Below are 27725 nucleotides of genomic sequence, written 5' to 3' on the forward strand. Positions count from 1 at the left end.
ACTGTGCACTCATTCTCTCTCTTTAAAAAAAAAAAAAGGTGAATGAAACATAGTTGCTGCCATCAGGAATTTGAAACATAAAGGCAGAATAACAGTGGTTAAGACACAGACTTCAGGGGTACCTGGATGGCTTAGTTGGTTGAGTGTCTGCCTTTAGCTCAGGTCATGATCCCAGGGGTCTTGGGATTGAGCTCCACATTGGGCTCCCTGCTCAGCAGGGAGTCTACTAGTCTGCTTCTCTTTTTGACCTTCCCCCCAATGCTTGCAATCTCTCTCTCAGATAATTTTTAAAAGAACAAAACAAAACAAAAAAATACACAGACTTCAGAGTCAGAATATTATACTGCTTACTAGTGTATCAGGTTATTTAGGTTCTCTATTCCTGAGTATCCTCATTTACTAAGGGGAATAATAACACAATAATTCCTACCATGTAAGTTGTGAGAATTAAGTGAACTGAACTTATGCTAACATGTTTAAAATATTTCCTGGCACATAGTAAACGCTGTGCAGATGTTGATGAAGGTGTTGGTAATGACAGTGATCATGATGAGATGATATTATTTCAAAAGCCAAGCATATGAGGAACTAATTGTTACCCAAACAATCTAGAAGAATAAAAGCATAAGCAATAGGCTTAAGACAAAAAAAGTGATTTATTCCAGCAATCAGGAGGAAGGAATCTGAGACCACTTAATGAGGACAACATTGAGTTGAGTCTTGGAAAAGAACACCTGACACTTACCGGACATTTCCATGAATCAGTTTATTTAATCTTTATAGCTATGAGAGTGGACACCATTAATGTTCACTTTTACAGATTAGGAAGCACAGAGTTGTTAACAAATTTGTGAAAGTTCAGACAGCCAGAAAGTGGCAGTTTTTGGTTTAAACCAGTTGATCTGGGTCTAGAACCTAAGTTAGCTACGCTATATGACTACTTTTAAAGGATAAAAAAGCTTTCTGTGTGAAGTACACATTTAATTGTGGCTGACGTATTAGCTGCATACTAAGATGTAATTGAGTATCAGAATGAAAAAATTTCCACAAACTTGGGAAAAGATTGATTGTTCTGTAGTATATGGTAACATATAGCCAGACATTCAAAACCTTCTTTTTTTCTTAAGATTTTATTTATTTATTTGACAGAGAGAGCACAAGCAGGGGGAGTGGGAGAGGGAGAAGCAGTCTCCCCACTGAGCAGGGAGCCCGATGTGGGACTGGGATCATGACCTGAGCCAAAAGCAGATGCCCAACCAACTGAGCCACCCAGGCACCCCAAAACCTTTTTTTTTTTTTAAAAGATTATTTATTGATTTATTGATTTGAGAGAGAGAGTGTGCATGTGCACGCAGAATCAGGGAGAGAGGGGAAGGAGAAGAACAAGCTCCACGCCAAGAGCAGAGCCTGAGACGAAGCTCGATCCCTTGACCCTGAGATCACGACCTGAGCCGAAACCGAGAGGCTAACGCTCAACTGACTGAGCCACTCAAGAGCCCCTATCAAAACCTATTTTAAACTTGTGCAGCTTACCATAACTCATCTTGATTGACACAGTTTTACAATCACTGTCTGTCCCTCCCTTCTGGAAGTCAGCCTGTCAGAAGCAGACACCAATAAACAGGTTCTGAGTGACAGCCAGTCAGCAGATTCTTGCATAGCTCAGAAGGCAAGATTCTTATATAGTAAGATAATTTTATGAAAATAAATTTTTAAAATCCACCTGAAAAAGAATGTCCTTAACTAAAGCAATAATGTTGATGTGGAAAAGAAAATAGTTAATTACAGACATAAAATCCATAAACATTAGTGACTGGCTAGTGAAGAAAGGTAGGGTCGGGAGTGGACAAAGAGAGATAATGCTGTTTTATATCCTAGATTGTGGGCGGGAAGATGGATGATAGTGTTATTAGAACAAGGGGAAAACAGGTGTCTAGCCAGCTAATAATGGAATTTTTCTAGACTTTGGGAACCATGTTGTGAGCTCTTTCAGATAAGAAATGGGCTAGAAGTGACTTGATTGATCTATGGCTCAACAGTGAAAACTAAGATAAAACTTCATCTTGTGACTTCATTCTCTTTTTCTGGTGCATCTCATTTTAGATTTGTGTTGTTTTTAGTGTATCTACATGGAATTAGATATCTAGCAGATTCAGGAAATGTGAGGCATAGTTCAAGAGACCTGAAAGTTACATGTAAATTGCATATATATAAATCATGTGTAATATTATTAAATTCATTCACAACTTATATTTTGAGAATATTATTATAAGGACTTCTGTATCAACTTTACTTCAGTCTGGTTTTTTTCGTGCTTTATGATTATTCTTCCTTCTCTTGTATTGTTTTCCCTTGTTGTGGTTTAAACAAGGTAACTTTAAATTTTATCTTAAGTTCATTTTTTTCTCTTTAGTTCCCCACAGGTTGCTGGTGTCCCTAGATTCCGGTTTGGGCCGCCTGAAGATATGCCACAGACAAGTTCAAGTCACTCTGATCTTGGCCAGCTTGCTTCTCAAGGAGGTAAGTAGATAAATAAATGCTTAGATCTCCTGGGTTCATGAATATTCAGTAATAAGCTATTCTGATGGGATTTTTTTAAGTGAGCAAATACAAATTTTTTTAAGTTGGTATCTAATTCCTATGCAAACTTATAGGAGAAGCTATATTTACTACATGTTCAACGTTGTTTTACATATAAATCTTACCTTTTCAACAAAATTCTCAGTTCTTTGAGCATAAAGAGTAGCTTTTACATTTATTATCTCTTTGGCTCCTAGTACAGTGTCATATGTCTACTAAGTATTCAGGAATATTTATTGAACCAGTATAAATACATAGGTACTCTGAGTCATTTTAAAGTTGTTGGAAGGAATGCAGCATATTTATATTTAGTTTGATACTTAACATTCCTAGTTAAATGTATAAAACTAGTTAGATATTTTCCACGAACATTAAAAGTAAGAAAAAAAATACTTAAAATATATGGAATAAAATAACCCCTAAATTAAGTAATAGTAGTTGGTTGTTGAACATGAATTGTGCTCTTTGTGGAATTAATTACCTTTTAATCCTCAGTCAGCATCCATATAACCAGGTAGATTTGTGGGAAGCTATATGGCATTTTATTAAGTGAGTAAGGAACGCATACTGCTGTTACAATAAGCCCCAAATAAAGATTAATCTGTGGCTCTCATATAAGTCATATATCTTTTATATAAATTTAAATTTTTGTATGGCTCTTTATTTTATAGGACAATTAAGGCTTGGAAGACAGATCTAGGCTTAAATTGGAATTCTACTATTTACTACCTTTGTAACTTTGGGGAAGTTAATCAACCTCCTAGAAATTTCCAATTTTTTTAGGAAAAAGGGGAGGAGTAATATCTTGTAGTTTTGGTGAGTAGACTCAACCATGGTACCAGATTCGTAGTTGTGTACTCAATAAAGTTAGTTTATATCAACCCATAAAGAGCAGCATTTTAGGTATTTTTTCAGAGGATACTGAATGTTTGTAAACTTAAAGGATGTGTTTCGTTTACGTTTATATTTTTGAGAGATTGATTTTTGCCTGATGGGTGAAGTAGTGGGCTTCAGCAAAGTTGGGTGTCTACTGATTTCGTGCTTTTCTTTCAGATACCTGGCATATTGATAGTTCTGTGTTCTTTCAATCATTCATTAATATTTAGAATTGTCTTTAGGTTTAGGAATGTATGAAACACCCCTCTTCCTAGCTCATGAAGAAGAGTCAGGTGGCCGAAGTGTTCCCACTACCCCTCTGCAAGTAGCCGCCCCAGGTGGGTACCACAGGCGGACTGATAGATTATGTGCTTTAGTGGTAAAATGGAAAACTGTGTGACACCTTCTGGCTAAACATTAGGTAAACCACCAAGTTAAAGTATTCTTTTCTTTTCATTTTGAAGTGACCGTGTTTACCGAGAGTACCACGTCTGATGCTTCAGAGCATGCCTCTCAGTCTGTTCCCATGGTGACAACATCCACTGGCACTTTATCCACCACAAATGAAACAGCAACAGGTGATGATGGGGATGAAGTATTTGTGGAGGCAGAATCCGAAGGGTTAGTATTTACTTTATAATTTCTGCTTGCTTTAGACTTTGACACTTGTTTTCCTTTAGCCAGGAAACAGTTTGTTGAGCTGGATTTTTAGTAGCATCCCATTACAAAACTAAACCAAGCCATACATTTCGGAAGACTGATTTTTGCATATAGTAATATATCTTAGGGCTTGGATGTTATGACAGCAGACAAGTAATTTTTGCAGTGTTTATCGCCCTGAAAATTACATGATATAGTCTAGAAAAATGGTTTCTTTAAAATCACTGATACCTTTCAATTCATGCAGCTGCTTGAACTTTCCCTAAGAAAGAAGTCTTTCTGTGAAAATTAGGAAATGACTAACTTTCCATTTTGTAGTGGGCTCTCAAGTGAACTGCACTTACTCTTTCTTTATGTGCATTTAGAACTTGTCTGAAATACTGACTTCTTAAAAATCATAAATTTTCTAGTAGTTTTTAAGACCTGATTGCTTTTTAACACATCAGTTATAAACAAAGTTTAACAGAAGAAGTGTTTTATGACACAGCTTCTGGATTTTTTTTTTTTTTTTTTTTAAGTCAAAGGGTGTAGAGTTATTTCATGCAAAAAACCACTAGACACTGGTCTCGGAGAAATATTTAGCTTTCAAAGCAGAACCTAATTCTTTACAAAATAAAAAAGTTGGACTATGTAGAGGCACAGCTAGAAGTGGAAAACAGATTTGCTAGGTAGAGCTCAAAGATTTTGTTTTATTTAGCAGTATTTACTTGGATAATTATAGACCAATTCTAGTATATGAGGGAAAAAAGTAAGCCCATTATTATGCTCCAACATAGTGCTACAGACCCTGCTAAGAATACCAGTTGCCATTAATTTTATATCATGTATGCAAGACACTTTAGATATGTCATTTCTGGGGTGCCTGAGTGGCTCAGTCATTAAGCATCTGCCTTCAGCTCAGGTCATGATCTCAGGGTCCTGGGTTCAAGCCCCGCATCAGGCTCTCTGCTCAGCGGGAAGCCTGCTTCTCCCTCTCCCGTTCCCCCTGCTTGTATTCCCTCTCTCACTGTCTCTCTCTCTTTCTCTCTCTCTCTCTCTGTCAAATAAATAAGTAAATAAAAAGATATGTCATTCCTAACCTACACAAAATCTTTGCAAAGTATTCCATTTTAGGAGTGAGAAAGCTCAGACTCAGAACATGTTAAAATAACTTGCTTAGGCCACTGGTAACTGGTTTAGACTGGATTTGACCTGTGACTTCAGCCCCATGCACTTTGTCCTTCAGTAGCACTTCTCAGCTTCAGCAGGTAGTCGTGAGAGAGATCTTTCAGAGACATTGGTACTAATGACTTCCCTGAAGCTTGCAGATGACAAAACTGGAGCAGATTGAACTTATTTTGGGACTATTCTTTCCCTTACTTGTGTTTTGATGTGCTTTATTGAATGGGAGAGAGACTGTTTTATTGAATGGGGAGAGAGTTAACAGCTGTTGAGCCAGGAATTCACGTACCCGCAGCATGTCTCCTCTGGGCTAGAGCCCATGGTGAGTTAGTGGTAGGTTGTTGAAGAGACTTGTGAGTTATTTTAGTACTTTGCCTTCCTAGAAAACTGTTTTGAGATTTCAAAAATCTGTATAATATATCCCATGCAAATATTGTCAAGAATGTGTATATCCTTTGTCAAAAAGAAAAAAATAACAAAGAAGGGAAATAAAAACTAAAATTGGAACATGTCCTAGTGAGAAGAGGAATAAGGAAAAAACAGTTTGAGCTGTCTTTTCCCCTGCTCCTTAAAAAAAAAATACATAGTTACCAATATTAAGAGTCTGCAGTTTTTCATTTAAGTGATAAGCTGTATCAGAAAAAGTTTAGGAACAATTTAGGATACCTCAAGGATCAGTTTTGTATTTTCCAATCAATTTTTGTTTTCTTTTCTTAGTATTAGTTCCGAAGCAGGCCTAGAAATTGATAGCCAGCAGGAAGGAGAGCCTGCTCAGGCGTCTGAGGAGTCAGATCTCCCTTCTACCAGCCAGGATCCTCCATCCAGCTCTTCTGTGGGTAAGTTCCTACTCGAGTACAACACAACTGATACACCAAACTTGTTTGCAAAAGATGATTTTGTTAGTAACAAAGAGATCATTCTTTTTTTTCCCCTGAATTAAAAATGGTTTATTTCAAAGGGAAATTGTATTTTATTAAAGGAAATGTAGTTTTAAGACTTGGTTGTACTAGAGGCGCCACAGGGCTGTGAGGGATGGGTCACGGGGAGGGCAGCTAAGGAGCAGTACTTCAGGTTTCCTGCCTCTTTAAAGGAGTTTCTTGTTATTTGTTCTACATACTAGGATTCTTACATGAGATTTGATTTGGAGAGTTGAAGGGTAGGAGGTCTGTGACTCAAAAAATATTTGAAATTTACTGATTAAACAGTTTCTAAGTTTGACTTTCAAGTTTTTGAAGTTAACTTTGAAAAAGATTATTTTATGTATTTTTCTACAATAAAAATTATTTCTGTGGTACTTTGAAAAAATAATTAACATTTATTGAGCACTTAACTATGTGTCAGACAGCATTCTAAGCCCTTTACATATATTCACTCACTCCTCACATCAACCCAATATGGTAATCACCCATATGGAAATTGAGGCACAGAAACGTGAATAACTTTTCCAAGGTACATAGCTAAAAAATGATGGGCAAGCAAGAATATGAACTCAAGAAGTTTGGTTTCAGAGACTCCACTCTTAAACAATACACTATACTAGCTTATCTGTCTCAAAATTTTTAGGTAGGGAATTACTTTTATTGGTTGAAGAAATACAGTACCCAATCATCCACACTAATTATTTTGAATTGTTTATAGCAGTAATTCTCAAATTCTGCCATGGAACCTTCACATTCTATGGAAGACCTGCTTAGTTCTTACTTTCTTTAGTCATGGGACTTTGCTATCTCAAGATCTCTCTTGCCTATCAGCTGCTTTTCCCTGACACAGCAGCCTATAAGCCGATATCCATTGATTCAGATCCCACATCTACCTTAACTAACTGCTAGTAACTTTAAATGTCTGCACAGTTATAAATGAAATATGGATAATCATAACTAGTCTTGCAGTCAGGATTAGAAATAATGTATATAAATTATATAACTCAATGCATTACACTCAGCAAGACTCAGAAATTGTCAGTTATTAATAATACAATTGCTGAAATCCTCTTCTCCCAATTATATTCTGATATCCTGTGAAAATTATCTTGGACAGTAGAATGTTACATCTTACCTAGGCTTGCACAAGAAAATATGGTTTTTGTCCCCTTTTACAGTTTCTGTAAAATAGAATGTCTTTAAATTTATTTGATAATATAAAACAATAAGCCTCCTCAGGGGCGCCTGGGTGGCTCAGTGGGTTAAAGCCTCTGCCTTCGGCTCAGGTCATGATCCCGGGGTCCTGGGACCCACATCTGGCTCTCTGCTCAGCAGGGAGCCTTCTTCCCCCTCTCTCTTTCTCTGCCTGCCTCTCTGTCTACTCGTGATCTCTGTCTGTCAAATAAATTTAAAAATGTTTATAAAACAGTAATCCTCCTCATCTGAACAGTTGTTCATTTGGTCAGTAAATATTTGAGGGCCTACCGTGTCCCAGGTGATTTGATAGAAAATATTACCAAGGAAATGACTTTTAAGTAAAGGCTGGAAAGGACAAGGGAGCAAGCTGTGCAGTTTTTTGAGGAAGGAGTGTTCCAGATGAGATCTCTAGCAGGTATCTGTAAGGCAGCAGGTGGTACATTCAGGATCAGCAAGAGGGCCGGTGTGGTTAGAGCACGGTAAGGCCAGAGAGGCAGGCTAGCAGGAGATAGGAAGGGGGTAGGGAGGAGAGCCCCAGTAGATCATTGTAATTGCTTTGGCTTTTGTGGATTTACGAAGCTTTTAGAGGGCTTCAAACAGAGTGGTGAGAAGTTCTGACTTAAAGATTTAACAGTGTCAGTTTGGCTGCTGTGTAAACAAGAGACTGAAAATGTGCAATGAGCAGAAACAAGGAGAAAGTTCGGAGGATGTTGTAAATTCGAGGTAAGGACAAGGGTGTTTGAGACAGGATGGTAGAGTGAAGTTTGTGAGAAGAAGTCAGATTTGGGAGTATGTATTTAAATTCGAGCTGGCAAGATTTGCTAATGATTGGATTTGGGGTGTCTGGGAAAGAGGATTCAGATTTGACTCACATCATATGTGGGGGTCTCTTGTTTGCTGAGGGAGGTGATACATGGTTCTTTTATTGTAGTCCCTGCCTGCTAGCACAGTGATACATGGATAGGCACCAAGTATGTATTATATGAGTGCAGTGAATGAATGAAAAAAATCAAGAACTTTTTTTTAATAAGAACATTTTTTTCACTTTTTTACCTTTTTTTGTTTGTTAAATGTCTCTTGTTAAAAGTCAAACAACTTTTAAATATTGAAAATAAATGGACACCTCTGCATTTTATCCATGCATTCATTTAGTAACTAGATTTTGCCATTATAAATGCTTTTCTTATTTTTCTTATTTTTTATTTGCTTTCTTATATTTTAATGTTTGGGTTTTTTTTCTTAGATACTAGCAGTAGTCAACCAAAGCCTTTCAGACGAGTAAGACTTCAGACAACATTGAGACAAGGTGTCCGTGGTCGTCAGTTTAACAGACAGAGAGGTAAATTTCTGACATACTGATTATGTGATAGGATGTAGGATAGCAATACATGGAACAAGTTTTCTAATCCTTAAGCTTCTAACTTTATCTAGTTTTTTTTTAATATTCCAAGGATTGATTAATTACACATTGAGCATGTGATATTTACTCATCTGTAAGCTTCTTGCAGAAAGACTTGTAAACTACAGTTATACAATGAATATGTGCTTATATTTCATATTTATTCATTTCTTCCTTGAATTCAAAATAAGATTTGGAGAAGCTAAAGTGTTGCAGTACTAGATAGTTATTTGTTACCTCCCTGCCTGTTGTTGTTACACTTTTTACACAACAGAGTAAAGCTTTGTGACTTTAACTAGTTCAAAAAAATTAAAAATTTTAATATCCCCATGTTTTCTGATGTAATCCTTAGAGATTGTATCCATGCCATGAAACTATTAATCTAATTGTAATAATTTTCAACTGAAGATGTGTGAAATGTCTAACACAGTTTTATATCTATATATCTAGATATTTGATATTGAAAGCAATTTTTATAGTGACCTAGGGTAAGTGAATACTCCAGTTTTGAGGTAACTTCTTCAAAGATGCATTCAGTTTGGTTATTTTTTTCTCTTATAGGTGTGAGCCATGCAATGGGAGGGAGAGGAGGAATAAATAGAGGAAATATTAATTAAATGTCCTGTAAACTGTAATAATTGTGAATAAGATTCTCAAGCCTGTTTTAGTGTAATGATTGTCGAGATTAAAGACATTTTGTATTTAAATTGGTATGCTTCTCTCAACATTCTTTATTAATAAAATGTATTTCAATGTCAAAATTTTTCATTCTTCATTTAATTAGTTGACTCTTCCTTTGCCGGTGGGTCTAAGGACAGTTGTACCAGACATTGGATAAGCTCCGCCCAGAACGAGTGGTAATGACTCTTGCTGTTCTACTGGGTTCATCGACGTTATAGTATTGATCTAAGTAGAAGAGAAATCATTTTTTAATTAAAAAGAAAACAAAACACCTGAACTTAAAAAAAAGTTTGTGTTGATTATTGTACTCAAAGATAGTGTTTATCATTTTAATATCAGAAATGTTTGTATTAATTAATTTGAACTTTCTGACAAAAACAAAACAATTGCCTTGACAGATTGACCTGTCACCAGCTTTCTATAAAATCAGGTTCAACTCTCCTTTTTCAACGTAAGAGTTTGAGAAAAACTAAGTCTAAAAAACAATAATTTACTTCAGCTTTATCCTTTAAGTAGAATAACTTAGATTTCCGAGTTTTTCAAAGAAAAGTGCCCCCAAGTAGCATAATTTAATTTTTATTAATTAAAAACAATTGGTTTCTTAAAAACTTCTTTGTGATCTTCAGGACTTGTGAAATGATTCAAGTAGTATTTTGTGGCACCCAAGACCTTCATTAAATGCCACAGGTAATGTAAAATATTGTTTTAGTAGCAGTTTTACTCAAATAATTGGATGATGTATCATAATAGGCTTAATCTCATGAAGGATAATGCAGAATTGAATCACAACCCATTCAATTTAATTAAAAGTAAAGTGAAAATCTACACTCTGTCTTCTTCGGAGCAATTGGAATATGTATTATAGTTTAACTTCTCACTTTTAGTCACCATTGAACACTTGTTTTTGCTTTGGTTATATTCATGTTTTAGAGATTAGAGCGCATCTTTAGGAAGCTAAGAAGTTGCTTAATAACTTACTCCTAGAAAAGGCGTAGTAATCATAGCCATCGGGTCTTCTAATGTTGGGCAGTGCTATAGCTGAAGTAACCACATTTGGAAATCCTCTCCACTGTAAACTCATTTTAACTTCATTATGGAGGAAACCTGTAGATTTAAAGATACCAGACTAAATGGATTGTGCTGTAGGGAAGAGCAGCCCTAAGAATCGGACAGATCTGGGTTTGAATCCCAGCTACGTTGGGTGACTTATTTAACTTAGGTGCCTCAGTTTTTGCCCCCTCGGACATGGTACAAATACCTACCTGTTAGGACTCTGCTGAGGTTTGTAGATTTATATGTGATGTTCTTGGTAAGAGGTATTTGATAAATGGCATTTATTACAAATAACAAACCTGAATAAATTGCATTCTTTACTCACAAAAAAACCAATATGTACATATTGATCTGGTCATTCACTGAGGCCAATTGATGTTTTGAATCACTAATTTTAAATTATTGGGGCTATTTAGTCACTATTTATATTCAATAAGCTCCATTCTGTGAGATAAACTGTCTGACGTCTATTTCATGTGTAAGAATTTTTAACGCAGGAAGAAACATTACCTTTTTCTTGATAAGAGACTCTGATGGGTGAATAGTGAATTCTGATGGTGTGTGTTTGAGAAGGTCCTATGGCACGTTCAAAGCGACGTCTCCTAACCTGTGTTGTTTCTCCATACACTGAGTAATTGATAGCAGGCCTTCTTCCAGGGCACTTTCTGATGGGTTCCTGTTTATAAATATACTGCTGAACGCCGCCACCTATTATGTAGTAGAAGATCACATGTGATGAGAAAATTAAGCTCAATCCCCCAGAAAAGTGGAAAAGAGCTTTTACAAGGTAGAGGAAATGATCAGTGTTTCTCATAAAGTATGTCCAGACATTAATAATGGCTAATAGTCGAGGGTATTATAAAATAATTGCTAAATGCTGAAGAACTTGTTGAATGAATAAAACCAACGAATTACATAATTTTTATTTAACTTCATTTGAAAGTAAATGATGACCTTTATATGATGACCTGAAAATTCAGGTGAAACTGTAATTTGCATGCTGAGAGCTCTGAATATATTTTACTGTCCTCAGTTTTTTCATTGAAAACAATTTGATTACAGCCATTAAAGATCTTTTGACAGTAAACTCAGTAATAAATGAAAATACTGAATAAAATTTCCCAGGCAAATCAGTACTTAGAAGTTTGGTAATTTTGTCAGTTATTGTAAACATACCTCTCTTGAAAAAATACACAGATTCAGGTCTGTCCTTGTGTTTAGCTATTGAGAGAGCTGCCACTATTTTTCCATTTAGTCCTCCAAATCCTTTTACAATTTGTTTGGGGTACCCGGGATCTTTTATATCATTGGTGAAACGCCAGTACTGGGAATCCTGTTGATTTAACAGAGGAAATAGTGTTAACATCTTGGAATAGAAAAGTTAGGGATTCATTCTTAAATGTAAATACAGGGAGAAAGTTTTAACTTCGTTAAGTGAATAATTTGGTCTTTGATGTTACCCAATTGTTAGCTTTTTATTAAATTTTGATGATAGAATAGTTTAATAAAATATGAAGACCCGGGGCGCCTGGGTGGCTCAGTGGGTTGGGGCCTCTGCCTTCGACTCAAGTCATGATCTTAGGGTCCTGGGATCGAGCCCCACCTCAGGCTCTCTGCTCAGCGGGGAGCCTGCTTCCCCCTCCCTCTCTGCCTGCCTCTCTGCCTGCTTGTGATCTCTCTCTCTGTCAAATAAATAAAATCTTTAAAAAAAAATACGAAGACCCTTCTGAAGTGGAGGTTAAGCTGACTTATGCTCTTAAGATAAGGAATAGCTAGTTGCTGATTTCTTACCTTAAAGAAGAAAGTTTTTCCTTCACAATTGCATCGAGTAAAAACCGTATCAACGGGAGAAGGAATACCCCAAACTTCAGTAATTTTACGAGGTGGAGATGGTGGATTGAATGGACTCAGCATCCAGAAATAATGACCTTAAATTGAAAGTGGTAGATCAGCCTCAACTGAATGAATATAACTTATCCCAAAAGAAACCAAAATGAAAAATTGCTAATTCATCATTTAAAACAAAAAGTGTGTTAACATATTATATGACAAGTTTAGTCAACACTGTGAGGATTAGTACAGAAGTTAGTATTTGAACATTGCTGAGAGTAGATATTTCTCAGGTCTGAAGTTCAGTATAGCCTTTGAAATATTTTAGTTTTCCAGTTTCTCTAGAAAGATCCTTCTGGCTTTGTGAGTTACAGAAAAGCACTTATCTCCGTTTCTTTATCTTTTAGAATTGAGTTATAATTCAGTGACTGCTAAAATCTCTTGGGCCACTATGGTGCTCGTGTAGGATTTGTTTCCTTTCAGATTTAATCTAAATATAAGAGGACTGGCCCAGCAGAGAAGCAACATGAAGTAACTGCTGTTCTCCTGTTAGGTTCCCACAGGATGTAGCACTTTTGAACACGTTGCAATCAGGATGTTATTTTCATATAACATAGAGCAGGGAATACAAATACAAACCTGGATATCATGTCACTTGATATGAAATTAAAATTTGAACTACCTTTTAATTACTAATGGAAAGAAAAAAATTAGTAGTATCAGTTCAAGCTGTTTTATTTGTTACTCTAATGTGTTTAATTCTGTTAATCCTGTATTTTGGTAATTACTTTCATGTTCCCATATTGTGTGAGTTAAGTTCATCAGTCAGGTTCCCCTCCAGAAAGCTCAACCCAAGCTTCCGCTCTCCTTTGGTTCTCGTAAATGCCAAGAATAAAATGATGGGCAGAAGAAAAAATACGTGCATAGCTCACCTCGAAATGCAACCAGTGTTCCATTGCGCAAAGTAGTCAGTCCATCTACTGGCTTACCGTTGCATAAATTAGTCTCATCTAAAACAAAAGATTAAGCCGATACAAAAGAAAATGAGAAAAGAGTTTATGTTCTTTTCAAATCCTCCCACAGGGCTGTTTCCTCTGTTCACATTTTCCTAAGCTGTTGAAAGGGCAAGTAGGAGGTGTGCATATTTCAGAAACGAAAAAGAAGAGCCATATTTCATAATTGTTTTACTTAAAGGTGATATTATTCAAAAAGTAATGTATAAAAATTGGAATGGGCCAGGTTACCTGATCTTTATGTAAATTAGATAATTACTAGATGTTTGATCCCAACACAAAATTTCATTTTTTAGTTCTGATTGCCCTTTGGAATTGGTGTGGAAAAGAGAAAAATGTTGCAGACTTTTGCCTTGCATTGTACTCTTATAAGAATACGCTCCCAACTAAATTTTTTTGACATTCTGTACACCATCTCTGCATATAGACACAAATGCACTAAATTCCTTATTATTCAATTTTCCAAAGACCAAATAATCTTACGGTGATTACTCCTCTGTTTACCTACGGAGAAGCTGTAAAACTCTGCAAGATAATACATATCAATAGCGAGATACTAACTCAGGGTATTCTGGCCCAGATAAATTTAAGTTAACATTACCAGTTTTAAAACTGGACATAACTGATGCTTATTACCTGAAAGCATGGGATTGATGGCGATGTCTTGATTGGATCCTCTCACCAAGGTACCAGTACCTGGGATAAATATAGGGGTTAACACAGGGGGCCTGGGGATCATGTGAGGTTTTTCTCCAGCAATATCTGCATCTTTATTTGGATTTACTTCAACTATTTCTGAGTTAAGTCCCTGGTTGGGGCTGGTGGTAGTTTGGAGCATGGCTTCCTCTGAAGAGGTAGGGTGTAATGTAGGCATTGTCGATGTAGTCATCTTTGGGGGAGTTGCTGTAGTCTTTGGTTTTCTCCCTTTAGGTACTGTTTTTGGCTTTTTGGTAGAAGTAGGCCTTTTTGGTGCTTTGGTTGGCTTTCGGGGTTTGGAAGTTGACACTTCAGGTTTCTTGGTTGTATCTTTGGGCACAGCTGTGGTTTCTTCAGGTTTAGTCACAGTCTCTTCCATTGTAGTTGTCTTTTTTGTTGTAGTCATTTCTTTGGGTGCAGGAGTTGTTGCTCTAGGAGTACTTTTGGACGATGTGATAGGAGTTACTTGTGTGGTTGTACTTGTTTTGGACTCAGTGGTCTCTTCTGTTGGAATTGCTGTCTCTTGGGTTGTAATCTTAGGTACAGCACTTGTAATTTCAGGTTTCGTATGTGTGTCTTTTTCTGTTTTGTCTTTAGCTGTTGTCATTTCAGGTTTGGTCACTTCAGGAGCCTTGGTTACAGGTACAACAGGTTCCTTGGGACTGTTCTCAGGAGGCTTTGGTGTGGGTTCTGCAGGCGTTGATTCAGCAGGGTTCTTGGGAGTAGTGGGAGGAGGCTCCATGGTGGTAGTTGTAGTAGAGGCCTCTGAGGTGGTTGGAGCAGGTGTCTCAAGAGGAGCTGGAGCAGGCTTCTTGGGAACGGTGGGTGCAGGCTCCTTGGGGGCAGTGGGTACAGGCTCTTTGGGCATGGTGGGTGCAGGCTCTTTGTGGGCAGTGGGTGCAGGCTTCTTGGGGGTGGTGGGTGCAGGCTCCTTAGGAGTGGTAGGTGCAGGCTTCTTAGAGGTGGTGGGTGTTGGCTCCTTGGTGGTGGTGGGTGCAGGTTCCTTGGGAGCTGTGGGTGCAGGCTCTTTGATGGTAGTGGGTTCAGGCTCCTTAGGAGTGGTAGTTGTAGGCTCCTTGGGCGTGGTAATTGTAGGCTCCTTGGGCGTGGTGGGTGCAGGCTCCTTAGGAGTGGTAGGTGCAGGCTTCTTAGGGGTGGTGGGTGTCGGCTCCTTGGTGGTAGTGGGTGCAGGCTGCTTGGGGACTGTGGGTGCAGGCTCCTTAGGGGTGGTGGGTTCAGGCTCCTTGGTGGTAGTGGGTGCAGGTTCTTTGGGGGCTGTGGGTGCAGGCTCCTTAGGGGTGGTGGGTGTCAGCTCCTTGGTGGTGGTGGGTGTTGGCTCCTCGGTGGTAGTGGGTGCAGGCTCCTTGGGGACTGTGGGTACAGGTTCCTTGGGGGCTGTGGGTGCAGGCTCCTTAGGGGTGGTGGGTGTCGGCTCCTTGGTGGTGGTGGGTTCATCCTTGGTGGTGGTGGGTTCAGGCTCCTTGGTCGTAGTGGGTGCAGGTTCTTTGGGGACTGTGGGTACAGGCTCTTTGGTGGTAGTGGGTGCAGGCTCCTTAGGAGTGGTAGGTGCAGGCTTCTTAGGGGTGGTGGGTTCAGGCTCCTTGGTGGTGGTGGGTTCAGGCTCTTGGGTGGTAGTGGGTGCAAGCTCCTTAGGAGTAGTGGGTGTGGGCTCCTTGATGGTAGTGGGTGCAGGCTCTTTGGTGGTAGTGGGTACAGGCTTTTTGGGAGTAGTGGGTTCAGGCTCCTTGGTAGTAGTAGGTGTAGGCTCCGTGGTGGTGGTGGGAACAGGGGATTTGGTTGTAGTTTCAGCTTTGGGTGTAGATTTAACAGGAGCTTTGGATGTGGGTATAAAATCTTCAGCAGGTGTTTTCTCTGCGCTTCGTGTCTCTTTAGTTGAAACAGTCTTCTCTTTTGTTCCACTTGAAGTCTCTTTTTTTGTTAAAGAAATCTCTTTAGTTTCAGCTATTGTCTCTTTATTAGGTTTTGAAGGTGTCTCTTTGGATGGATCAGAATTAGGTGGAAGACTGGGTTTAGGATTTATTGGTTTGCCTGTTGTAACCTTGGGAGATGTGGTAACTTTATTGCTTTGGGTAGTAGGAGTGTCAGGAGTTGGGGTGAGCTTGATGTCACCGCTATCCAGTCCACTTCCAGCTTCATTTACAACTGGTGGTTCTGGGGTAGGTTTCTTTTTAGGAGTTTTTTCCTTCTTGTTATCTGTTACTAGAAAAAAATATACACATCTTTTATTTTTGAGTAGTTTTCTTTTCAGTAGTGACCTAAAGATCCCATCCTTATCAACTAGCTGTGTATCCCAAGCAAACTGCTAACCTATAATATGTCTATTAATTTATTTTAAAATGGTGACTACTGAACTTAATCTGATGGGGCTATTTTGGGGAATTAATGAGAAGGAGTGAAAAGCACAAGTTAAAGTCTGTACAATTAATGAAGAGAAACAAGTAGCAACTTGGAAATTACCAACATGATCAACAACACTGTCATCTCTATATGAATGCTCTTTGCCCCTTTCTCCACTCCTCTTACTTCACATTGCTCAGTGACCCATCTGCCCCCCTGGAAACCTAGTTCCAACATCTTGTAAATTCACTGCGCCAGTTGCCTCAGAGGCCTCTACAACTACACCCCAGGAATCTGCTCCAGTCACTCCAATGGTCCCTACTAAGCTCTGTGTCCACACACATGGTTGTTAGCGGCTCTCTTCCTGGGCACACCTAAATTCAGCAGCCCACCAGGGGATACAGAGAGGAGATTAGGATGCCATGGCAGCAAAAGAAATCCTGTTTAACAGGATTTCTCACAGCAGCTGCCCCACAGGTGAATTTCAGAGTCCAAAGAGCATATCATGAGCTCATCACTGAGATGAGTTCCATTTAGCAAACATGGACTGCACTTCTGTGGTGTTCAAGACTCTGGATGATTCAAAGACTATGTATTTGGGTATTTAGCCAAAGAAAACGCTTCAGGGGAAATAACCACCCAGGAAATAGAGTTCTTCAAAACTACAGTATCCAAAATTCAGTATTTCCTGGAGAAAGAGAATATATTTTAGAATTTCAAGAACTAATGAAAAGCAGAACAAAGGGAATCTCTTTTCAGAAGGTAATAGCCTAATCTGTAGTACATTCTCTACTACCAAAAAAAAAAAAAAATCAGCCAGAATGACACATTATTTAATTAGAAAAATAATAAAAAGGAGCTGCAAAATGTGGATAATAATATTGGCTTTCCCAGAGATTCATATGAGACTTTAATGGATTAACATTCTAAAGCACTTAAAGCAGCATATAAATGTTTGCAAAATAAGTAAAAATTAAAGGAAAAATAACAGGAATAAGAGAGAAGAAGAAAGAAAAATGGATCAGGTGGACAGGAATTAAACTCAAAAACCCAAACCGAACATCTCTGATGTCATCTCTGGTTCCAGAGCTGCCGCTCTAGCATCTTCTTATCCTTTGTTTAAAGAATGGTTTCTTAACTGCTTTGCACTAATTTCCTAAAGGAAGTTCTCAATAGTATCTTCTACAATAATTTTTACAAATCTATACACGCCCCAAGTACTGAAATGTCCTCAAATCATTGTTCTAACACACATTGCCTTTAGGTAACTATTATTAATATGGCATTGATATAGTCTTTGATCTTTATCAATGCTCAAACCTTTGGGTTTCTTCTTTAATTCTTTATTAGCAGCTGAATTTTTGGAAGACTTGATTTTCCGAATAGTTGAAGAGGAAGAGGAAGAGGAGGAAGACTCTTGATTTTCAGAAACAGAATGTTCTATAAATCAAATAAAAAGGTTGATCACACCAACTGTAATTTAAAGCAAAAAAAAAAAAAAAGAAAGAAAAGAAAGAAAACCGCCGGTCCAAATACAGCAAGAAATAATGTTTACTGAGCTACAAACCTCCCTGTTTTGCTTTTATCAGTAATATGATCAACTCTTCTTTTGTTAGTTAAAAAGTAAGGTAGCTAAGCTCATCATAGATACGAGTAATATAACTATTTTACTTTCAACTTTCCCCTCTCTCACAGAATCTAATTATTCTGCAGAAAATCACCTGGGATTTTTTTTTTTTTTCCCCCAGTGAGCTGTGTTTCTTCTGATTTTTTTAACCTACACCCATGCTGGGTTCATTTATAAGAAAAATAAATAGATGATGGTTTATAATTTGGTTAAAGAAAAATAAACAGCTGAGGGCTTATAATTTGGCTTAAACTTTGACTTAAAAACACATTTTAAAAAGTGTAATGAGCCCTTCATGACTCACATGATTCCCTTATTCTATGAAGAGTCTTATTAAAAAGTAGTCCGCCTACAGCTCAGTCCCTCTCAAAACCTTTCATGACATCTGCCATCTTCCTACCTTCTGTTATTTCCTCTGACTCTATCACTTTCTTAGTCGTCTTCTTGTTTGGCGCTTTGGGTGAACGTTTGGTTGTTGATTTGATGGTTTGAGATGCTCCCGGAGGTGGAGGTGCAGTCTTTGAAGATGGTGATGTGGGATTATGCACTGAGGCCAAGCAAGACAGGTGGATTAACATCCTGTTGACATTCGTCAGTAACTCTTAACTGTGGGAGGCACTGATGCACCTGGCTTCCAAGAATCAATGCTGGTGAAAGCCAGCGTAGGCGGGCTCTCAGCCTAACACTAGTTACTCCAAAGCGATGAATTCTAAAGATGCACTGCCAGGAAATATTGGTTCTGAAATCGTTGTAAGTTATGACCAAGGGCAAAGGCTCAGAAAGGGTCAGAAAACCTGAATTGCAGTCTTAGACCTGCAGGGTGCTACTCTTGTGACCTTGAGCAAATGAGCTAACTCCCTCTTGAACTTCATTTTCTTGTCTGCGAATTGAGATGTTTCTTCAGATTATGATTTCTGAAGCTATTTCCTGGCCTAAAACATACTTGACTCTCTCAGTTCCAGTTCTTCTGCCCATTTTTGTGTTGATGGAAGTAATAATTGCTTGCGAACAACAGGTATTTGTGCTCTCGGGAAGAGGAATATAATAATTACATTTGTCTTGTTTTCATATTCGTTTAAATCAAATGATGCCAATTCACCTCTTTTTTTTTTTATTACAAAAGATCTACATGAATACTCTTGAAAAAAGTTCACACCTTCACATTATGCCTTTCTCAAAATCTGTGGCCCTTCCCCAAGTTAAACAACCGTCAGTGGTTCGGTGTGCATCTTTGAAACCTTTTCTCTCCCGCCTGCCTACCCTTTTTATGTCTAGAAGAGAAGGCACGGGACATGGTTTGATTGTTAGGAACCAGAGGAAAAGGAGAAGGACTTCTGAAAGATAAGAAAGCAGAGGACAGTGGGGACATTTTGAGTAGAGAGTCCTGATAAATCTCACTGCTCTTGCGGAACGTTCGTCCCCTAGGAACTCTGTCCAATGCAATCTCCAGGAGCTGACGACCACACTTCTTCCTCTGCCTCCCCCACCAAAGAGCTCAATATAAGAACCAGTTCTGCCATACTAGCTAGTGATCTTGAGCCAAACAACCTCTCGGACTGTTTTCTCACCTACATTTCTTCAGTTCTTGAAAATTTAAAATTTGGGGATACGTAGATGCCTATAAATAGTATCTATAGCAAACCTGAAACAACTAAGGGGTGACTGGTAAGATAGTTTGGTTGCTATTTTTAAAAAAATGAAGTAGTGGGGCGCCTTCGGCTCAGGTCATGATCTCAGGGTCCTGGGATCGAACCTGCTTCCCCCTCTCTCTCTGCCTGCCTCTCTGCCTACTTGTGATCTCTCTCTCTCTTTGTCAAATAAATAAATAAACTCTTAAAAAAAACAACAACAACAAAGTAGTGAAGCTCTGGGTGGTTACATCCTTTTCAGTGGAAACCCTGTCTTTGTGAATTCTGTAAATGAAGCATGACCATCAATTTTTCTGTTGCATGTAAGCCTCAGGTAATCTGACCCACCACCTGGTGGCATAAAGCATTGTCTTTATTAACATGTCCTTGCAGTGCTTCATCACTCTCTAACTATCCTCCCTCCCCACCCATCCTCTGCCCAAAATAAAGTCTTAGTTTTTTTGTCTCGCAGCCAAAACAATTATCAGGGCACTGAGCAAATATGTATCCTTCATCATAAGATCCATCTGAGAGCTGCAGGAACTCTGTGCTCCGAGTTTTTGATTATATGGGTGTAGTCTCCATCATTTCTGGAATGCTGTCCAATGAAAACATTGAACAGTTAAGAAATAGCCCTCAACTATGCTGATTAACAGTTTTTTACCCTATTTCTCCACTGTTCAAAAGAAGCAGGATTACAGCCTTGTTTAAATAAAATGATATTATGCAAGCAATGCTTATTTTCACCTTTACCTCCACAAATATTGTTTTAAAGGAGAATTTAAGAGCAAACATTTGGTAAAAGAAAGGAATTCATTTTTGGGTGGGTTTTTTTGTATTTTTATTTATTTATTTATTTTGGGGGGAAACTCTGAAGAGTTTTGTTATACTCTCAGAGTATTCCTTTAGAACCTAAAACCAGAGAAGAGGATTTTAAAATGGAACAATATCCCTTTTTATTGACTCTATGACACAGAGGGATTTAGACAGAGATGACAATGGACTGCAGAGATGAGAAGACACGTACAACAGAAGGTTAACTTAATAGATTTGCCTATAAATTTAATGTCTTTAACTCCTAAACTGACTAGTTTAGAGAGAAACTGAAAGTGTTGTTCTGTCAATATACACTATTCAATATATATTCAATATACACTCAAAAACACTAAAGCCAAAAATACAGCTAGCTCAAAGCACCACTGACTTTGTGGGGTCAGCACCATTAGGATGAGACAAGAAGTCCCTGAGTGAGCTTGTTACCATTGACTTCACCTGAAATCGGACCACACTGGAGGAAAAAGCACGTCCACTCAGCCCCTATCCTCTCTGTTCCTTAACCAGCCATCTCTGGCTCTCCCGGAGCCTGGCGGAGCCAGGCAGTGCTGTTGGAAGAGGCTTTCCTTCTTTAATTCATTCTTGGTGAAGCAAAATTAAAACGAAATGGCTGTTAGTAAAAGCAAGTCCCTAGGTGGAGTGCGCATTAGACATCATCAGCAATGCTAAGGCAGGTGTGCAGGTTTGCAGCATAGAGAGATGCTGAGAGACGCTGATTGGCACCATGATGCTTACCTTTTCCACAAAAATTCTCATAATCAGGACAGCACTTGCCATACTTCTTACAATCTGAGTCACAGTCACACTCCCTCCCTCTTGCGAAGGACTCGAAGCAGCGGCCTTTACAGGAAAGCTCTACCCAGAGCAAAACAAAACATTACGGATTACTAATTGTGCAGCCACCCCCACGTTCTCATCGCCATTTCCTAACTGAGAGCTGACTAGAGTTCCAGAAGTGTATTTCTGAGTCTTTCATTTGGAATTTGGAAAACAGGTGGTTTTCCAAGTAGAGAAGTCAAGAAAGAAATATGATGACTCAGAGAAACTTTACTCGCCCTCCAAGGCTCCAAGAGACACCCAGTGCTGTCTCAGTCATTTCACATATGCACGATGGGAAGGTGGGAACCCTTCACATGGAATCCTTCCACCCTCCACTTCACACCACCGCTTTATAATAGATGTTTATTAAAGGAACTTTCGGACGGACCTCACAACAATATTCCAAAGAGCTGACTTAACATAGGTGAGTCCCTGTTTAGGCTCAAAAATCATTTATAGAATGCAGAGAATTTTATCTGACAAACTGAGCAAGAGTTGAAAGATTTCAGCCTAATTCCATGGCATGAATTATGCATGCTCATGTCAAAACAAGCCTTGGCTAGAAACACACTTACCAAGGCCTCTTTGAAATGATTACCTTATAGGACACATAACTGTACAGCAATATATTTATCAACTTCATGTGCAAATTCTAAAGTGAACGTAACTCTGAACCACTTTTAATTGCAATTTTCAAAAGTTGGAGATGGAACATCCCTGTGTTAAAAAAAAATGATCCAAAATGTGTTCAAGGATACCACTCGTACTTTACAATTCAGAGCCTTTGGGTTCTAATTGAAATTCCTCATGAAACACGCATGCTTCATATTTAAAGAGCCCTTTTTCAGGTACTCTAGAACATTCTCCTATCAAAAAGTCCAACAGTAGATAAGCTTATTTTATATGCATGGATTCTTTTGATGAAACTCTTGAAGAACCCCAACACGAAGCAATTACATCTCTGATTGGTCGTGAGTAATTACTTACTGCTATCTACTTAATGACTCCAGAGTCACAGTATTCTCTATTTAAAAGAAGACATTTTGCTTGGGACTAGTCAAGAAACTTGTGCACCTGACGGATTTCCAGGCTCCCCTCCCCGCCCTCCCCCATCTCCCCACCCTCCGGAGGCACAACCTTTGATACCATCCTTAGGTACAGCACACTGCAACATGGATGCGAGGAAGGGAAAGGCACTGGAGCAAAAAGAAGCACAAGAGTGTGGAAACAGCGCAGCAAGGGGGTGCGAGGGGACTCCCGGAACGGTGTGGCGAGACAGGGGAGACACTAGCTGTCCGGACTTACCCACGGTGCAGACTTTCTTGAAATCAGGGCAGCACTCCATGTAGTGTTGACAGTTATAATCACAGTTGCAGGTGGCTTCTCTAGAATACCCTTCCCCACATCTCCCTGCACAGCTCGGTAAATCTAAAATTACACAACACTAGCGTAAACATGGCCAAAACGCATCCCCGGAAGGAAGAGACCTCATGAGGAGGATAAAGCCACTTGGCGAGGGAGAGTTTTATCCATTTTATCCATTTTCCAATGGTCGGGAATGATGGGTAGCAATGGGTCCAGAGGACCTTAGCCTGATTGCTGACATGACCTTGATCATGCCACTTTATGCTTCACTGAGTGAGAAGGTAAATACACTTTTGAAAATTAGGCAAAGTTAACAGTTTTGCAAAAAGTGGGTGACATTCCTGGGGGAAAGGGGGACAGCTACGGCTCTCCTGAGGCAGCCACAGAGGAGGACTAGTTGACCTTTATTCAGCCTCTCTGTGCTGGGCACGAAGTCATATGTTCTCTCTCATGTTTATAAAAATGTTACCAGGAGAGTATTAGTAGCCTCTTTTGAGAGATAAGGAAGCTGAAACACAGAGACTTTAATAACCAGCGGGACACCCAGTTAAGACTTCTAGGATATATGTATTACAGGTCAATTAATACCTATTAATTATTCATTTTGAACACTTTCACTCTCAGAAGTGTCCTGATTTGGATAGTACACTATATGGTCACCTAGAATCTGAACTCTGAAATCTCTGATTCTAAAGCCCACACTTTGTCCACCCAATCACATTGTCTCTTATCTCTCATGTTAAGTTTAAAAAAGCAAGCTGATCATGCCAGCAACAACTTCCCTAGGCTTCCTCTTCTTTTCGTTTGTGAGGATAACCTCTTTCTTTAAATGCTGAGGTAGTCACATGCTTCCAATCACAACTACAGCGAGTACAAAATAGGTTAACTGTTCAATTAGCACCTAGGCTTGAGTATAAAGGTCAAAGTTATTCTGAGTAAAACAAAATGAAAATACAAACAAAAGTGTAATGATCCTCAAATGTATTTTTAAAAATCACTTGGAAGGGGTGCCTGGGTAGCTCAGTGGGTTAAAACCTCTGCCTTCGGCTCAGGTCATGATCTCAAGTTCCTGGGATCAAGCCCTGCATCGGGCTCTCTGCTCAGCAGGGAGCCTGCTTCCCTTCCTCTCTCTCTGCCTGCCTCTCTGCACTTGTGATCTCTGTCTGTCAAATAAATAAATATAATCTTAAAAAAAAAAAAAAAGAAGCACTTGGAAAACACCTTCCTGAGAGAATAACCACAAAAATGTGACAATGGAATCCATCTCTGGAATGGAAACTGTCAGGTGCACTGTCCTAAAGCCATACGGGGAAGCTGAACCACACTGGAGAAATCTCAAAATAATGAGTCCGGGGAAGTTTAAGTCTTCGTGTACAAAGAAAATAGTAAATGTTAGGTCAACTTCACAACTTTTTGCATACATATGTGCACGATACAATGCATATATAGTGTATGTATATAAATACATATATTATATATATATAAAGGAAAAAGAATGAGAAGAGGTTGAGAAGGCAAGAAAAGCAGACAACAAACACAACATTAAAGGCTATCCTTTTGTAGTTAGCAGAATTCTGAAATAGGACATCAGTTACCTTTATAAGAAGTGCAATTATTTTCATAGATTAAATGACTTTTATCCTTTTATTGTTGTTAATTTTAGTTAATTTTAAATTCACTCATTTAAAGGAAAGTAAAAGCATTTTAGAGAACAATTGATCTTACTACAGAGGAAAGGTAGCTTAGGAAATGCTCTCAGTGTTGTGAGCCTAATAATACATCACGAGAGAGCAGAGGAGTCTAGAGATACATTAAATATTATAAATATAAATATCCTTATTAAATATTCACATCTGCTTTCATGTGTTTTTCCATCTTATCTAAGTGATTCTGAAACTATGTCCATGGCAGGCAGTTATCTCTCATGCTTAGGCTGGTGGGAATTTTAACTATTTTCCTGGAAGTGCCTATTTTATAAATATAATTTCACCATAATAATCCTGCACCTTGATTTTTCTTTTCTCCTGTTTTGCTAATAAAAAAAAAAAAAGGAAACAAAAATCCAACGCTTGGTATTATTGTCACTCATCAACTTTGATCGCATGTTAGAGACTTGGGCTAAGGTGACTGCATTGAATTTATCTTCACATTCTCAAAAATGAGTAGCAAGGATTGTTCATCCAGCACTGACTGAGTAGTTCAATGTCATAATATATAATATATATATTATATATATATTATATAATATATAAGATGATATGTATGGGAGTGGAAGTCCATATCTGGATGACTAGTTCTTGTAAGAAAGACAGAACTTTCAAGATTAATACAAGGCCATTTGAAACTTTGTAAATGTTCATTGTTACATGATACCTAATTCTACATGATGCTTGATAAATCATCAATAATTTATGTGATGTAAAAGACTAGTTAAATTTATCATACATGGAAGTGAAAATTACATGTTATTTCAACATTGTTCTTTTCAGTTCATCTAATGATACTCTATCACACTAGCATAGGTGTATCCTGTGTCTGTATTTTGTTGAAATTTTGGAAGAACCATAAAAATAAGGAGCACAAAAATTATTCTACAGGAAAACTCAAAACTTAAAAGATTTCATAAGACATCAGAAAAACCTGAGAATTCCAAAATGTTTATAAATATACCACATCTGCTTCACATAATTTTAAAATTGTACATTAAGCTCAAACAAATACATGTCTTTAGAAATCTATTTCTTTTGTTGTCATAATGGTCAACACAGAATGATTAGCAGCAGCTGTTAAATAAACGTCTCTTTGATGGTCAAGGTACCTTGAGAAGAAACTTGCTGAATCAAGAAAACAGAAAGTAGCAGCAAGTATATGGGAAGTATTTTCCGCTCCATGGCTGTTTCCAGGTACCGAGCCCTCACTGAAAAGAAAAGAAAAGAAAAGAAAAGTATCAAAACTGCTCTTTAATCTTACCACTAGTTTATGTCTGTGTTACTTACTGTCAATACTTTTTAAAAGGAGATTTAATGATAAAACCATCCCACTCTTGAAACAAGACTTTTAAAAATGATCAGCCTTAGTTCTATCACAAATATTTGGCCATTAGACTTAATCTTATGCAGAAAAAATCATTAAGTCACCATCTCGATCATGTTACCGACCACTTTAATACTTTTGAATCCCCCCAAATGGAAAACAGCCTGATTTCAACACTATTTGAATTACAGCATATACTTACAGTGCAAGGTTTAAATCCCAGCTTGGGGAAAAAAAGAACCAGCTTCAGTAAAATGTAATTTGACAAACACAGAAGTGACCATTCCAACTTTCCCTTAACTAACTCTCCATTCAAATCTGTGAGCTTCCAACAGGTGTACTGCCGAGCTGTGGTCCTTTTCAAAACTTTCCTACTCCTATCCTTATAAACCTTTTTCAAACTCCTTGACTAAAGCATATCCCTATTGAATTGAAAACACATTTAATTCCATGAAGCAAGTTAACTTTGACACTTACCCGTAAAAGCAATAATGAGTTTTTCCAGTGTCCTGGAAGTCTTATATATCAGTGCAAATAAATTGGGATGAACCAATTAGTCCAAAGGTTAGACAGAATCAACAGTGACAACCTATGAAATCAAAATTTCCTCATTTGTTGGAAGAGGGCCCAGACAGCTAGACTTAGGCAACATCTGGAAAACACTCCCATTAAGAAAAATGACTACTACAAAATAAATTTAGAATTATTGGCCAAAACACACTTCTAATTTCTGAGTGAAATGAACAAATTGTTCTGAGATGATAAATAGTCCTGACAAGTCTTGACCAGCATATCAAAGCACCAGTGTCAAAGTAGTCAAAGGCTGCTGTCCCTTCTTCCTTTTTTTAATCCTCCCCCACCACCCCCACCACAGCTAAATCTAACAAAGAGTGATTTTGAAACTTACCTACTGTTCGTTTGTGGCGTAAATTTTCTTAACTTACATGATTAAACCAAATATATGTTTCTTGAGTGTTTGCATTTTCACTGAGCACTGAAAATACGCTCTAATTGCCCAGAGGTGGATGGTCCGCTCTGTGGATTTCCTAGCTTCCTTTACCAAGAAAAACCCTGCTTCAAAAGTGTAGATTTCTCCTTTACCCCCTTTATTTAAGCACAGCAGCATTTGGGAATGGTCTTTAAAATTACTAATTTAGCTTCCTTACCCCAGAAAATGTCAACTCTCATCTTGCAGAGCTAAGTCAACTCTGTTCAAGGTTTTACCTCACTTTGATACGAAATGTTCCTGTTAGAATCCTATCTCCCGGGACCCCTGGGTGGCACGGTTGGTTAGGTGCCTGACCTTGGTTTTGGCTCAGGTTATGACTTCAGGGTCGTGGGATTGAGCCCCTCATCAGACTCTGCACTCAGCGTGGAGTCTGCTTGAGGTTCTCTCTCTTTTCCCTTAGCCCCTCACATGTGTTCTTGTGCTCTCTCTCTCTCTAAAATAAATGAATAAATATTTAAGGAAAAAAAATCCTATCTACCTGATAAAGGCCTAGCTTGTGTCATACCACGTCCCTGAAACCTTCCCAGATCAACTCCAGTCACCTCCAGAATCATAGTCAACAAAAGTACTGCCTTTCACGGCAATTATCTGTTTATCTCTTGCCCACTCCAACGGCCACAGACTGCGGTTTCCCCAAGGACAACCAATGCCCGTGCCTTCCTTCCATTGCCAACATGTAGTCTAGTGTTTTACCGAGGTTCTGGGTCTTACCACGTGCTCGTCCAACCAAACAGCTGTCGTCCACTGCATAGTAGATATTTGGTAGGTACTTCGTGTAAGTATCACAAAATGTCTTTAAGTACAATAGAATCCTCCACAGTTTACAAATAAAATGAAGGCCACAAATGAAAAATCTCTGACCCGTTGAGGATATATAAGGAGTAGGAGCCAGAGTTAAGATTTGAACCAATGTCCTTTCATTGCAAGTTCCCCCATGATTGTACAAACTGAGGGTTGCTGGAGGAGAGGTGGGTGGGGGGATGGGG

The 27725-nt window shown here is 38.4% G+C and overlaps 2 protein-coding genes across 10 annotated transcripts in view; one reads left to right on the plus strand and one right to left on the minus strand.

Annotated features, from left to right (window-relative positions):
• The window catches only part of TPR (translocated promoter region, nuclear basket protein), a 65836-nt gene extending 56332 nt beyond the window's left edge, over nucleotides 1–9504 (plus strand). For 2 of the 5 annotated variants that reach the window (XM_032862615.1, XM_032862611.1), the window contains exons 46-51: nucleotides 2414–2520; nucleotides 3687–3794; nucleotides 3921–4077; nucleotides 5995–6113; nucleotides 8638–8733; nucleotides 9355–9504. In XM_032862615.1, coding sequence (XP_032718506.1) covers nucleotides 2414–2520; nucleotides 3687–3794; nucleotides 3921–4077; nucleotides 5995–6113; nucleotides 8638–8733; nucleotides 9355–9410 — 643 coding nt within the window. In that variant the 3' untranslated portion in view covers nucleotides 9411–9504. Of the gene's footprint in view, nucleotides 1–2413; nucleotides 2521–3686; nucleotides 3795–3920; nucleotides 4078–5994; nucleotides 6114–8637; nucleotides 8734–9243 lie in introns of all 5 variants that reach the window. The other 3 variants (XM_032862614.1, XM_032862612.1, XM_032862613.1) reach the window with 3 other exon arrangements.
• PRG4 (proteoglycan 4) lies at nucleotides 9505–26283 on the minus strand. Of its 5 annotated transcripts, none has more exons than XM_032862617.1 (13): nucleotides 26208–26283; nucleotides 25516–25614; nucleotides 22638–22760; nucleotides 21249–21368; nucleotides 18452–18598; nucleotides 17745–17864; nucleotides 14007–16286; nucleotides 13290–13367; nucleotides 12319–12455; nucleotides 11704–11860; nucleotides 11038–11235; nucleotides 10453–10578; nucleotides 9505–9699 (listed from the first exon to the last, which is right to left on the minus strand). In XM_032862617.1, the coding sequence occupies exons 2-13, from the start codon at nucleotides 25586–25588 to the stop codon at nucleotides 9602–9604; spliced, it is 3657 nt and encodes a 1218-aa protein (XP_032718508.1). In that variant the 5' UTR covers nucleotides 25589–25614; nucleotides 26208–26283; the 3' UTR covers nucleotides 9505–9601. The 5 variants fall into 5 exon arrangements, with proteins under 5 accessions (XP_032718508.1, XP_032718507.1, XP_032718509.1 ...); XM_032862616.1 differs by lacking the exon at nucleotides 26208–26283 and adding an exon at nucleotides 25933–26044; XM_032862618.1 differs by lacking the exon at nucleotides 22638–22760.
• Nucleotides 26284–27725: the final 1442 nt, after the last annotated feature.

This window comes from Lontra canadensis, unplaced genomic scaffold (genome assembly GCF_010015895.1).
Source record: "Lontra canadensis isolate GAN:19392208 unplaced genomic scaffold, GSC_riverotter_1.0 scaffold24, whole genome shotgun sequence".
Lineage (NCBI taxonomy): Eukaryota > Metazoa > Chordata > Mammalia > Carnivora > Mustelidae > Lontra > Lontra canadensis.

What these genes read in the sequence shown, in the direction of transcription:
- PRG4 (XM_032862617.1), bottom strand. Translation starts at nt 25,588, where the DNA reads ATGGAGCGGAAAATACTTCCCATATACTTGCTGCTACTTTCTGTTTTC. An exon ending in TCAGCAAGTTTCTTCTCAAG is followed by an intron (nt 22,761 to 25,515) that starts GTACCTTGACCA and finishes GTGTAATTTTAG; the next exon opens with ATTTACCGAGCTGTGCAGGG. An exon ending in CATCAATCCCATGCTTTCAG is followed by an intron (nt 13,368 to 14,006) that starts GTAATAAGCATC and finishes CTTTTGTTTTAG; the next exon opens with ATGAGACTAATTTATGCAAC.